General features: G+C 46.8%; 1 protein-coding gene across 1 annotated transcript in view; it reads right to left on the reverse strand.

The window, feature by feature from the left end:
- NID1 (nidogen 1) overlaps positions 1 to 6466 on the reverse strand; it is an 85337-nt gene extending 78871 nt beyond the window's left edge. The window contains exon 1 of the mRNA XM_064383621.1: positions 6231 to 6466. Coding sequence (XP_064239691.1) covers positions 6231 to 6455 — 225 coding nt within the window. The 5' untranslated portion in view covers positions 6456 to 6466. The remainder of the gene's footprint in view (positions 1 to 6230) is intronic.
- Positions 6467 to 14914: the final 8448 nt, after the last annotated feature.

Below are 14914 nucleotides of genomic sequence, written 5' to 3' on the forward strand. Positions count from 1 at the left end.
TAAGATCAAACATTAGAAGTGCCAGAAAAAAACTCCAAGTCCAAATTACAAGTGATTCCCATTAACCCCATGGAAGAAATGACTCTGGCATGAAGTGGAAATAGAAACAAAAGGATTAGTAAATAAATCTTAGGGACAATCTATGGGTTACCAGAAAGGGGTCCTCATCCAAACCCCCAGAACGTGTTCTTGGATCTTGTGCAAGAAAGACTTCAGGGCAAGTCCATTGAGTAAAGTGAAAGCAAGTTTAAGAAAGTAAAGGAATGAGAGACTGGAAGGGCTGCCGGCTGCCCATTTTCTTAGTTATTTCTTGACGATACACTAAACAAGGGGTGGATTATTCATGCCTCCCTTTTATGGTCCAAGGAACGGCTGGGACTATGAAGATTTACCATTCAAAAATAAGAGGTTATTCCATGGAGACAATCAAACCTTATCATGCAGGAAGTCTGCTGTGGCCCACAGGAGGAAACAAGATGGAACCTCACCCTACCACGGAATGCTCCCTAGCCTTACCCTCCTGCCTTCGAACATCTGTCAGATTGAGGCTAGGGCATGTGATGTCTGCATAGCATTAGATTAGCAGCTCTCCAACACTTTGGTCTCAGAATCCCTTTACATTCTTAAAAACTACTGAAAATCCCCAAGTGCTTGTATTTATATAGGTTATCTCGATCAGTACCTACAAGAAGAGAAATCAAAACTGAGAAACATTTAAGTATTTGTAATATTTAAAAAAGAAAGAATTCATTATCTGTTAATGTAAATAATGTTATCTTTTCTGAAAATAACTATATTTTCCAAACCAAAAATACTCAGAGAGAGAAGCATCATCGTTTTTACATTTTTGCAAATCAGTGTGATGTCTGGCTGAATGGAAGACACCTGTGTCATGTCTGGCTGAATGGAAGACACCTGTGTCATGTCTGGCTGAATGGAAGACACCTGTGTCATGTCTGGCTGAATGGAAGACACCTGGATTCTCCTATCTGCTTCTATATTCAATCTGTTGTGTCCGTATCACACAGCATAGTCTCCAGTAACTCCACTGCATATGGCAAAAAGCATGGAAGTATAGAAAGCAAATTACATCTTAGTAGTATTAGGAAAAGAGTTTTGACCTTGTGAATTCCTTGCAAAAGTCTCCAGGACACCCAGACAACACTTTGAGAACTGCCTCTCACTTCTCAGGGCTCTGAATCCAGGTCTCAGCCTTTTTCCCCACTACCCTATTTCCCCTGGTAAGCCAGTGTCTCCAGGTTTTACTCTCCTCCCCAGCCTGACTGCTTGCTTTCGGGTCTACTAGCCACAGGGAATCTCCCCATTCTGGTCCCCTTGTTGGCCTAACGCCACAAAGTCAACATGGGCTAATGCCTCTTCATTCAAATCGGCCCACCGGCCACCCCGTCACTGCCTGCCTTCTCCATCACGTCCCATGTGTGACCAGGTGACCAGTCCTAAGTCCTGTTGATGCATCTCACACCACCCCTCAGGTCCACCCTATTTACTGATCGTCCCCCTTTCTGTAGGCACTCATTCCCATGTGTCTGGATCAACCAGCAGTTGATGGGACTGATTTCCCTGCTTCCAAACTCTCCCTGGTCTTTTTCTCCATGCAGTCTTGCAAACCACTGCCAGGCTTCCCTTTCTAAAGATGAGCATGCCTTGTGACCAGCTACAGATGGCTTAACCCACCCACCAGCGACCTTCTAGGCATCCTTCATGACCCCCAAGGTAGTATATTGCATCATTTGGTCCCAGTTCATCCCCTTTGCCAGCACCCATGGCTGTTGCCACCAAGAATGGGGTGACCTGCTTCACCCGTTGACCCTGGGCGTGGCCATGTGACTTGCTGTAGTCCATGAGATACTAGCAAACATGACCCAAGAAGAGGCTTGAGAAAGCGCACAGGTGTTTCCTCTTGTTCTCCTGTGCCTCTGACATCCCCATGAAAAGGACAAGCCTAAGCTGGCCCTCGAAAGCGGTGCTGTCCAACAGCATTTTTAGCAAACATTTAAAATGTTCTATAGGAACATCATCCAATATGACAACTAGCCCCATGAGGGTACTGAGCACGCGGAATACGTCTCGTGTGACTGAAAACCTGAAATTTTCACAGTGTTTAATTGTAATAAATATAAATTTAGATACCTACATAGGGCTAGTGGCTACCATATTAGCCAAAATGGGCTTGGAGGATGAAAGACCTTTGGAGTGAACAAAATCATCCCAAATACCCCATCAAGGCCACCCTAGATCAGCCCACTACCAGCTGATTGCAGATATGTGAGCAATAAATGCTTAATATTACATGCCACAGGTTTTTTAGGTTGGTTTCTTTAAAACAAATTTTTTTTTTGTAGAGACTGGGTCTCACTGTGTTACCGAGGCTGGTCTTGAACTCCTGGTCTCAAGCAGTCCTCCCACCTTGGCCTCCCAAAGTGCTGGGATTATAGGTGTGAGCCACTGCACCCTGTCAAGGTTGCTTGTTACACAGCAAAAGCTAACTGATGCATCCTATCTTCTGTTCTCCCCCCCACCCACCTATCCAGACAGAAACCTCCTATTCCAATAGAAATACCTGCTTTCTTCAGATCATACTCAGCGTTTTCCCAGTATATGGCAGACTTCTCCCCATCCTCATGCATTTGCTCCTGCAGTGCATCTGGAATGGCCTCTCCATTTCCTGTCCACCTCCTCCAATTGAACCTGTCTTTGAAATCTTAAATGTCACCTCCTCTGTGAAGTCTTCCCTCACTACTCCAGCTCATAGCAATGGGTTTGATGCTTGAAAGCACTATGAGTCAGACACAGACTTGGGTTGCCTTTCAAGCTTTGGCATTTAACTGGTCGCATGTCCTTGGGTGTATCACTAATTATTGATACTATTATTGTTTCTTCATCTGAAGAAAGGGAGGATTGTTTCGAGGACTAAATCATATAAAACTAGCAAGTCTCTAACATACAGAGATATACACAACCAACAAGTGTTTTCTTTCTTGGTGGGTGTCCCTTTCATTTTCCTAATGCCTAGAATGGTGAAGACCATCCACTGGTGCCTACACTTTGTATCGATTCACCTTCTTCCATCAAAGTGCAAAGAGCATCTGCACAGCTGTAGATAGAGGTGGACACTGTGATGTGTCACCAGATCCTCCTTTAGCTGCTGGAATTGTGTCCCTCCACTGTCAGCCCTCTTTGAGGGTTGCTTCCAGGGAAAAAACTGCCTCACCCTAGGGTACACCTCCATCCAGGGTAGCTCTTACCCACTGACTCCCTGACTCACTGATCCATGCAAGGGCACAGGGACCAAGTCCTCTCAAGGCTTGAGATGACTCTGAAAGGCTGTCCCAGCTTCTAAGCTCCCCCAGGGGCTGGTGGAGACCTTTGCTGGGACTGCCTTGCTGCTCTCAGCTTCTCCCTCTGCTCAATCCTTCCTCATTTCCCACCCTTCCACAGGTGTGGACCTGAGGAGCACCCTAATGAAACAACCTGCCTCCCAATCTCCAGCATAGTCAAAGTCAGCTTCCTGGGAACCCTACATACAGGACAGATAGAAGACGCAGAGACCCTGGGATCCATTCTCATGGAAATGCCAATCAAACCCAAATAGACAGAAAAGTCTTTGACAGGAACTGTTTTGTAGGAATAGATTTTCCAGACCTTTAGAATGTAGTGCAGTTAGTCTGATGTCACAAGTAAAGGAGGACAAGCAGGTCCCAATTTAACAAAAGGGTTCTTGGCCAGGCCTGTATCCTTTAATCCTAGCACTTTGGGAGCCCGAGGCGGGTGGATCACCTGAGGTCAGAAGTTCGAGACCAGCCTGGCCACAGATGGTGAAACCCTATCTCTACTAAAAATACAAAAATTAGCCGGGTGTGGTGGCTAGTGTCTGTAATTCCAACTACTCAGGAAACTGAGGGATGAGAATCAGTTGAACCTGGGAGGCAGAGGTTGCAGTGAGCCACAATCAAGCCACTGAACTCCAGCCTGGGGGACATAGTGAGACGGGGTCTCAAAAACAAACAAACATACACACAAACAAACAAAAGGGTTCTTATTCAGTGAGTCTTTACATGAGAAAAAGAAGTTTTATTTTTATTTTCAATAACCACAAACTGGCCAGGCGAGGTGGCTCACATCTGTAATCTCAGCACTTTGGGAGGCTGAGGCAGGCGAATCACCTGAGGTCAGGAGTTAGGGACTAGCCTGGCCAACATGGTGAAATCCCATCTCTACTAAAAATACAAAAATTAGCCAGGCATAGTGGTGCGCACCTATGGTCCCAGCTACTCGGGAGGCTGAGGCAGGACAATCACTTGAACTCAGGAGGTAGAGGTTGCAATAAGCCGAGATTGTGCCACTGCACTCCACCTGGGTGACAGAGCGAGACTCCGTCTCAAAAGAAAAAAAAAGAATAACCACAAACTGATATTTAGCATTTCCTTTAATTATGAATGTAGGCAACAAAGCAGTCACTAACAGAAGTCACAGATCTTTTCATATCAGATCATAATTACTGCACGTGTCTCAGAATATTGCTCATGATCTTCAAAGTTCAATCATTACCTGACCTGCCCTTGGATCCACTGCTACACCTTGTTATTTAATGTTGCTAAAAGTAAGCATATATTGGACCAGGTATGGTGGCTCACGCTTGTAATCTCAGCACTTTGGGAGGCCGAGGCAGGTGGATCACCTGACGTCAGGAGTTCAAGGCCAGCCTGGCCAACACAGCAAAAGCCCGTCTCTACTTAAAATACAAAAATTAGCCAGGCGGTGGCAGGCGCTTGTAACCCCAGCTACTCAGGAGGCTGAGGCAGGACAATCACTTAAACCCGGGAGGCGGAGGTTGCAGTGAGCAGAGATTGCAGCCACTGCACTCCAGCCTGGGGGATAGAGTGAGACTCTGTCTCAAAAAAAAAAAAAAAGTAAGCATATATACTATATAAGATGTGTGATTTTTAATATTTTGATCTCTATTTCGACATAATTGCCTTCCTTGGCTCAAGCCACAGGATAGCTGAGCCAAGGAGTTGGAGGCTGCAGTGAGCCAAGATCGTGCCACTGCACTCCAGCCAGGGCAATAGAGCAAGATCTCATCTCTCTCTAAACGCTAAAATAAAAGCATTATACTGAAAAGGGGTCTATAGACTTCGCCAGACTGTCCAAAGGGGCCAGGGCAGTCAACCAACAAGGGTGAGGGCTCTTTGTGCATCCGGACTTTAAAAGCCCATTCGTTTTAGGCAAAGCCGACAAGCTCCACGTGAGTGTTGTCTAAGGCGCAGTGTGCCCAGGCCAGACTGGGAGCACAGCCATTTCACGGGCAGGACAGGCTGCAGCCGCTGCGTGTGCAGTTCCAACCCCCCTCTCCCCCACTCCTGGAATGCACACAAGCCTTATATGAAATCCACATGGTGCGCGGCTGAGGAAGGCAGCGGCACGAAAGGACTTCAACAAGTTGACAGCGCCGCCAGGCCCGGCCAGTTCTGGAGAGGCTCCAGGGAGCTGTAGGTCATCTGGCCCCGCTCCTGGTTTGGGGCCTCCGTGGTGACAATGCGCAGCCACAGGAAATTGGATCACTGGGCCCCCTGTGTTCCCCACTCTAGACTCTGGACTCTGAAACGAGCCCAACTGGAAAGCAGCATCCCTGCCAAGACACATCCGGAGTCCGCACACAAATACCGGAGGCTGCCGGCGAAACTCTACAGGCGGAGAGCGGGGTTTGGCCACCTTTTCCCCCCGCCGGCAGCCACAGGAGTCCCGGGGCCCGCGCGCCGGCTGCAACCCAGCTCCGGCTCTAGCCCTGTGGAGGCTCCGCGCGCAAGTCTGGTTCCACCCGGGCCCGGCCGGGTCCTAGCCCCGAAGGGTCGGGACAACCGAGGGACGCGGACCGACCTCCCTGCCGCGATGCAGCCCACAGCAGCCGGAAAGGAAGCTCCGCGGGGTCCCGGGGTGACGGGGTCACGGCCGGGAGCGCGCGGAGCCTCCCAAGACCCTGCGAGCCGGCGCCGTCCCGGACCCCGCGACCCGCTCTTCGGATGGCAGGGACCGGGTCGGGGAGACCTCCGCGGACCCGGCAGAGGCGGGAGACCTGCGCCGCGCCCGGTGCCCTGGCGGCCAGCGGGTCCAGCTCCCCGCCTGCGACGCCCACGTCCGTCGGGCTCCGCGGGCGCCCCCGGCCAGCCGCACCCTCCAGCCCCTCGGCCTCCCTCCCCGAGCGCACTCACGTAGACAGAGCCGATGTCGGATCTGTCGTAGAAGCGGAGCGCCCCACTCAGCTCCAGGGCCGGGGAGACCAGGTCGTCCCCGTCCTCCAGCTCCAGGTCCCCGTGTGCGGGGCCGAAGGGGAAGAGCTCCTGACGGCTCAGGCAGCCCCCAGGCCCCGCCAGCAGCAGCGGCAGCAGCAGCGCCCGCGTCCACACAGCCCGGCTCCAGCTACTCGCGGCCAACATGTTCCCGATCTGCGCTCCCGCAAACCCCGTCCCGCGGCAGGAGCAGAGGAAGGCGGGGATGTAACCCGACGCCCCTGGCAGCCCCCTCGCCTCCCGCCTCCCGGCATTCCCACCCCGGGAAATAGGGGAGGGGAGTCGCTGGGAGAGGGGAGGGCCCCGCCCCGTCCAGCGGGCGCGCCGCGGGGCAGCCCAATGGCCGCGAGGGGGAGGGCGAGGGGCGATGCCGAACCTCCCGCCTTACCGGCCGCGGGGCCTGGGGCGCCGGTGCCTGCGATTCCCGACACCAGCCCGGCTCGCACCGAACGGCGCCTCGGGGATGGGGAGCAGAGCGCCGCACTCGCACCGTGGTCCTCGGGTTAGGGTTGGGCGGTGGAGAGCCCGCGACGTGGAGACGCTCCGGATTCAGAAACGGCGCCCACCCCATCGCCGCTCGGCGGCGTCCGGGATCCAATTCGCTTGTCCCGGGCTGGAAGACCGGGTGGGAGCTGGGAGTGAGCCAAGGGACCGAGCCACCAGCACGTTCCTGCGCTCATCCACCCATTCATTCCGCGTGTTTTTGATTGCCTGATCCCGTGCTCCCCACTGTGGAGGTTCTCCAGGAAACAGTGTCCCACCTTCCGAGGCAAAGTCGCCAGTGTACAACACAAGCCAGTGTCAGGTGGGGGCCCCAAGTCATCAAGGACCTTAGGGCTGGAGTAACTGGAGGCGAAAGCTTCGGGTGGGATGGCGGGAATCCACCTGGTTCTTCTGGAAGGAATGGGATTTCATCAGGCGGCGGCGAAGGGGGTTGGAGGGCCGAGCCGGGTGGATTCAGGTCATCATCCCGCAACAGAGAATTTGGAGAGGGGCAGGTTGAAGTACAGCCTTCAAATCACAGATCTAGGCATTTGAATTCGCTCTATCACTCGAAGAGACTATTGAAAGTTCTTGACAAAGGGCGATAAGGGATTTAAGTGGTATCCTGAATAAATCGGTTGATCATTAATTTGGCACTAGGGTGGAAGTAGAGACAGCTAAGTTATTAGAAGACCACGTCTAAAACATTGCAATGAAAGAAGGAGCAAGATCTAATCATAAGTTTGACGTCGAAGAGGAGAAGGAATGAAATTAAAATTGAGTTCAAGGTTTTGCACCCGGAGGACTGGAAAACCAGTACTGCCTTTTGACGTTAGGGAAGAGGGTCGGAGACAGCTGGGTATGTTTGATGTCAGACCTATTAACTTGGAAGGGTCAACAGGACGTGCCCATTTCCTGTCAGCAGCTAAAATTAAGGACCTTGAACCTAGTTCATAATAATTCTTCAGAAAACAGCAAGTTCTGTATAAAACTTAGAGGGCGTGAGTTCTGAACCAGCAAAGACTGGAAGAAAAAGCCAAGGAAATCTGCCTTCTAAGCAAAACGCTTTTGATCTCATGAGACCTTGTCTTTTTCTTTTAAATTCATCAGCCATCAGAGATAGCATGTGTTCCACAAGTATTCATTCATTCTGCACTCACAGTAAACCTAGGAAACAGACCATCCCTGTTTGACAGAGAAGGGGCATGGAGACCCAGAGAGGTTAAATCATTTTGCTAAGATCACACAGCTGGGAGCCTGTAAGTGACCCTAGGTGTCCCAGCTGCAAGGACCCCACTTATAACCACTGCATTAAGCACCATCTGTTTACTACCTCTTACCCCTGTTGTTGAAGAGTAACCAATGCTGCCTGCAGTCTGTTGTCAAATACGGTGTTTTTCCTTCAGTTCCCTCCCAGCAATACAGCACTGTGAGCCCCCAGTCTGCTCCCCAGAAGCACTTCTGACTCTATGCCATCTGTGGTTCTGTTTGTGGGCTTCTGGGCCCCAGCAGTGCCCATTCCAGCTGCTGCAAGAGCTGTGTATGGAGGTTCTTCTCTATGTTCACCTGCATGCGAAATGGGCTCCACGACTTCCCCACGCCTGTGGTTGAGGGAAACCCCAAGCTCAGTCTGTCTTTGTTTTGCCTGTGCCTCCAACAATCCTCCTTTGAAAACCCCACCCCAGCCTCCGTCACACATCAGAGCTGTCTCTGAAACTGTGGCCTGTGCCTGGAATGCTCTTACCCCTCTCACAAATTCTCTCCCTTTTTGGTACTCAGGCAGCTTCTGAAACTCCTATTGGTCTATCCATGGGACTTTGGTCGGCGAATACAGGAGGAGAGCAGTTCTCTACTTTGCTGGTTCAGCACAGCCTCCCAAGTCCAGCCTGGCTGAGGTCAGGGCTCCTCATTTACCAGCTGTATAAGAGTAGGCAGGTTTCTAAGCTTCAATATCCTTGATCACTTGTATGGGATGTTCATAATTAAAATCAAAGGATTGTCATGAGGATTAGATAAGATGATTCATTAAATGCTCCTAGCTGGGCACAAAGTGAGTATTCATTAAACCATCATTATTACCTAAATGTACAGTTTTCATGATTCTTATTATGTCAGCATTTACTGAGAATCTACCATGAATCAGATACTACACTAGAAAATTCAAAACGCCAAGACCATTAGGCACAATCCTTTCTTTGAGAAGCTCACAATTTATTGGGGAGACAGACACAATAATACAGTATGATGCTTTAAGAAATACACAGGCCGGGCCGGGCGCGGTGGCTCACGCCTGTAATCCCAGCACTTTGGGAGGCTGAGGCGGGTGGATTACGAGGTGGGTGGATTACGAGGTCAAGAGATCGAGACCATCCTGGTCAACATGGTGAAACCCTGTCTCTACTAAAAATACAAAAAATTAGCTGGGCACGGTGGTGCGTGCCTGTAATCCCAGCTACTCGGGAGGCTGAGGCAGGAGAATTGCCTGAACCCAGGAGGCGGAGGTTGCGGTGAGCCAAGATCGCGCCATTGCACTCCAGCCTGGGTAACAAGCGAAACTCTGTCTCAAAAAAAAAAAAAAGAAAAGAAAGAAATACACAGGCCGGGCGCGGTGGCTCATACTTGTAATCCCAGAACTTTGGGAGGTCGAGGGGCAGGCGGATCACCTGAGGTCAGCAGTTCAAGACCAACCTGGCCAACATGGTGAAACCCTGTCTCTTAAAAAAAAATTTTTTTTTAAATAAAAAAAGAAATGCACAAACAGCAATAAGAGATATCACTTGTTGAATGTTGCTTCCGCTGGATGCTTAATGTAGCATTCAATTTAATACTAATAACAGCTGCACAAGCTAGTAGCCCTATATGGGGAAAACAAGCTTTGCAGAGATCAGATAACTGGCCCAGTTTCACACAGGTAGTCAAAGAGCAAGGATTTGAATCCATTTGTCTGACACCAAAGCTATTCTTTCTGCTGCACCGTCCTGCCCTTCTATGGAAGGAAACATTTCTCCCTTTATTTCTGCCCACAAGATCTATTTGCTCTATTGTTTATACATAATGCCCATGATCTATTTGTGCATGCTTGTGCTCCTTTATTTCATCAGTATCTCTTGGCCTGAGTAAGTCCAGTATATACGGTAAATTCTCTGTCATATGCTATTTATAGCCCGGCACTCGCCTCACATTGTCCAGTCCTTGTAGGACGTGATATTGATGCTGTGTCTCTTACTAGGACAATGTGTCCCTGTCCCTCCTTTAGAATTTGTAGTTCCAAACACATTCATCATAGAATACTTACTTTTATATTGTGCTCTGGACATTTTCTAAGTGTACGTAATAAGCCGGTCTTTTTCTCTAGTCGTTGTGCATGTTTTTCAGGGATATAAGCTTTTTGGGGCAAGGCCCATGGGCTTTATTTGTTTTCCTGACTTCACAGAGCCTAGCCCAATGCTGCATACACATTAATAAAATGTACATGTTTCTTAACCGTTTAAGAATTCAGTGATATGTTTAAGAATCATCTGAGGCCAAGTGCAGTGGCTCATGCCTATAATCCCAGCACTTTGGGAGGCCGAGGTGAGCAGATCACCTGAGGTCGGGAGTTCAAGACCAGCCTGACTAACATGGAGAAACCTCATCTCTACTAAAAATACAAAATTAGCCGGGTATGGCGGCGCATGACTGTCGTCCCAGCTACTCGGGAGGCTGAGGCAGGAGAATTGCTTGAACCCTGGAGGTGGAGATTGTGGTGAGCCAGGATCGCGCCATTGCACTCCAGCCTGGGCAATAAGAGCAAAACTCCATCTCAAAAAAAAGAATTGTCTGATATCTGCAGTAGCAACAGTACCCATAATTATGTAATACACCAGCTTAAAAAAAAAAATGAAACCTTGCTCTTTTGAGACTTGTCCTCTTTTCTTGACAGCTGTCATCCTGATGAGGCAGAAAGACAAAATGTAACAAGCAGGTCTCAGGTTGCATGTCTATAAGAAGCCATGGTAACTTTTCTTTTTGTTTGTTTGTTTGTTTTTTGAGATAGAGCCTCACTCTGTCACCCAGGCTTGAGTGCAATGGCGCGATCACAGCTCACTGAAATCTCCACCTCCCAGGTTCAAGTGATTCTCTTGCTTCAGCCTCCTGAGTAGCTAGGATTACAGGGTGCGCCACCACACCTGACTAATTTTTCTATTTTCAGTACAGACAGGGTTTCACCATGTTGGCCAGGCTGGTCTCAGAGAAGGAATTCCTGACCTCAGGTGATCCTCCTGCCTCAGCCTCCCAAAGTGCTGGGATTACAGTTGTGAGCCACCACACCTGGCCCCAAGGTAACTTTTCTATCTGATAATTCAGACAGAAGTCTAGGTGGCTGAGTGGGAAAATAGCTCAATTGGCTATTTCATGGAAGGAGGCATTTGTTCTAATCTCACTCTCCCGTGAGGATTGGAAACTGACCATATATGGCCATGGAGCTTTCCTTTATTTCCCAGATGTCATGTAGAGGTAAATGTATTAGTTTGTACATTCCAATTCCAGGGAATTCACCTAATTTGTGAATATTTTAAACAACTCACATTCAATTGTGATCTCAAATAAAAATGATATCCTGACAAAGGATGAGAATGAAGCAGGATTTGATGCTCACTTTATTTTGTTTTCAAAGGAGATTAGGATAAAAATTACTTTGTGAAAACACAATTATGTCCACCTTTGTGTTTGATTGGGAAGATGCCAAGCTTTTCAGGGTAAAGTTTAATTCCTATAGTTCTATATCCTGTTTTCCCATGAACGTTTTCCTGGTTCATTATCATCAGACCTCCAGCATTCGCTGCTGGGTTCCGCTTGCCTTTTGTTGTTATTTTAATTTTTAATCTTGATTTATGTAATTTTTAGCCTTACATAAAAATTGCAAAAAGAATACAAAAAAGTTCCATATACCCTTATATTCCCATATCCCATACACCCACATTTTCCTTAATATTAACATTTTGCCATGTTTGCTTTCTCTCTGTCACTCTCTGTCCCTGTCTCTCTCTCTTTACGCACTCACACACAGACTCATCAATACTATATATATACATATATTTTTATCTGTACCATTGAGGGTAAGTTGTAAACATGATACCTCTTTATCTCCGAATGCTTAAGTATATGCTTCTTTAAAACTAGAACATTCTCTCACCTAGCCTTAACACAATTGCCAAAATAAGGAAATTACATTGATATCATACTATAATCTCATTGACAGCTCTTATTCAGAGTTCACCAGATGCCAAACTAATGTCCTGTAATAGCAAAAGAAAATACCAGATACAAATTGTATTCATTTTTCACGTGCTTTTAGTCTTCTTCAACTTGAAAGAGTTCCTCAGTCATTCTTTGTCTTTCATGACCTTAACTTCTGTTTTTTTTTTTAGAGATGAGATCTAGCTATGCCCAGGCTGGAGTGCAGTAGCTATTCACAGGTGTGATCATAGCATGCTCTAGCCTCAAACTTCTGGCCTCAAGTGATCCTCTCACCATAACCTCTCTAGTAGGTGGGACGATAGGGATAAGTCACTGAGCCTGGCCCTTGACATTTTTTAAGAGGATAGGCCAGTTATTTTATAGGCTGTCCCTCAGATTGGGTTTGTCTGGTATTTCCTTCATAATTAGATCAGATTTTGCATACATTTTGGCAGCAGTAACATAGAAGTGATATTGTGTCCTTCTTGGTGCAACGTATCAGGAGGCACATGTCCATTTGTTGTAATGCTGATAGTATTTACTTTGATCACTTGGTACATTTATACTTCCTAATTTCTCCACTGTAAAGTTACTACATTTTCTTTTCTAATTAATAAGTATATTGGAAACAGATAATTTGAAACTATATGAATATTCCGTTTTTCATTAAACTTTTGCCCTCTAATTTAACCCCATTGATGACTCTTACTAGAATCAATTATTATTGTAATGGGTGCAAATTTTTTTCTTTCTTCAGTTATTAAAATAGAATTTTATTTGGTAAACTACACATACATAATATCTCCCTTTTAACCATTTTTAAGTGTAGAGTTCAATAGTATTACATTCAATGTATTACAATGGTGGTACATTAATACTATTGTGCAACCATCAACATCATCAATCTCTAGAACTCTTTTCATCTCACAAAACTGAAACTCTGTACCCATTAAACAATACTTCCCATTCCTCCTTTCCTCAGCTTCTGGCAACCATCATTCTACTTTCTATCTCTAAGCATTTGACTACTCTACATGTCATATTAATGGAATAATACATTATCTTTTAATGACTGGTTTATTTCACTTTGCATAATATCCTCAAGGTTCATTCATACTGTAGCATGTGTCAGAACTTCCTCCCTTTTTAAGGCTGAATAATATTTCATTGCATAGGCTGGGTGCTGTGGCTCACACCTGCAATCCCAGCATTTTGGCAGGCCAAGGCAGGTGGAGCCTAGGAGTTCGAGACTAGCCTGGGCAACATGGTGAAACCCCACCTCTGCAAAAAATAAAATATAAAACATTTGCAAATTACAAAAATTAGCTGGGCATAGTGGTATGCACCTGTTGTCCCAGCTACTGGGGAGGCTGAGATGGGAGGATCACTTGAATCTGGAAGGTTGGCACTGCAGTGAGCTGTGATCATGCCACTGCACTCCAGCCTGGGTGACAGAGCAAGAGCCTGTCTCAAAAAAAACAAAAATCATTGCATATATGTAGTATCACATTTTGCTTATCCATTAATCTGTGTGTGGACACATTTTTTTTCACATTTTCCCATTGTGTATAATGCTGCTTTGAACATGTATGGACAAATATTTCTTCAAGACGCTGTTCACAATTCTTTTGGGTATATAACCAGAAGTGGAATTGCTAGATCATGTGGCAATTCTATTTTTAATTTTTTGAGGAACTGCCATACTGTTTTCCACAGCAGCTGTACCATTTTACATTCCCACCACCAGTATACAAGCATTCTAATTTCTCTGTATACTTTGACAACACTTACTATTTTATATGTGTTAATAGTAGCCATCTACTGGATATGAGGTGTTAGATTTGCATCCTCTAATGCCTGGTGATGTTGAGCATCTTTTCATGGGCTTATTGGCCATTCATACATCTTGTTTGGAGATATGTCTATTCTTGTCTTTGCTCATTTTGAATCAGTTTTTTTGGTGTTTTTGTCAGTGGTGGTCATTTGCAAAGTTAAGCTGGCACGGTGGCTGACACCTGTAATCCCAGCACTTTGGGAGCCCAAGGCAGGTGGATCACCTGAGGTCAGGAGTTCAAGCTCAGCCTAGCCAAGATGGTGAAACCCCGTCTTTACTTAAATACAAAAATTAGCTGGGCATGGTGGCATGCGTTTGTAATCCCAGCTACCTGGGAGGCTGAGGCGGGAGGATCACTTGAACCCAGGAGGCAGAGGTTGTAGTGAGCCAAGATCACACCACTGCACCACAGCCTGGCAACAGAGTAAGACTCTGTCTCAAAAAAGAAAAAAATAAAAATAAAAATTTTAAACCCCCAGAAAATTTGGTAAAAAATACATCCAAAAGCACCAATTACTGGACATAGTGGTTCAGGCCTATAATCCCAGCATTTTGGGAGGAAGAGGCAGGAGGATCACTTGAGGTCAGGAGTTCAAGGCCAGCCTGGGCAACATAAAGGGACCTATCTCTACAAAAAAAAAAAAGTTAATTAGCCTTAGGCGGTGACATGTGACTTGAGTCCCAACTACTTGGGAGGCTGAGGCAGGAGGTCACTGGGACCCAGGAGTTCGAGGCTGTAGTGAGCTCTTCTTGTGCTACTGCACTCTAGCCTGGGCATGAGAGCAAGACTCTGTCTCAAAAATCAAGTGAAAACCAAATGCGCCAATTGTTAACATCTTGCCATATTTGTTTTATCTCTTTGAACATCTCTCTGTATGTTCTTATTGTTATTTGCATAACCATTTGAGAGTCAATTGCAGATATCGTGACCCTTCATGCCTAAATACTTGTGCCAGGCCTCCTAAGAACACAGACCTTCTCTTTATAACCACAGTACACTAATTGTAGTTAAGAAACACGATTCTATTATCTAAATATATAATCCATATTTAAATGTTACCAATCATCC

The sequence above is a fragment of the Aotus nancymaae genome, unplaced genomic scaffold, assembly GCF_030222135.1.
Source record: "Aotus nancymaae isolate 86718 unplaced genomic scaffold, 86718_ANA_hifiasm-v0.15.2.pri h1tg000032l_0, whole genome shotgun sequence".
NCBI lineage: Eukaryota > Metazoa > Chordata > Mammalia > Primates > Aotidae > Aotus > Aotus nancymaae.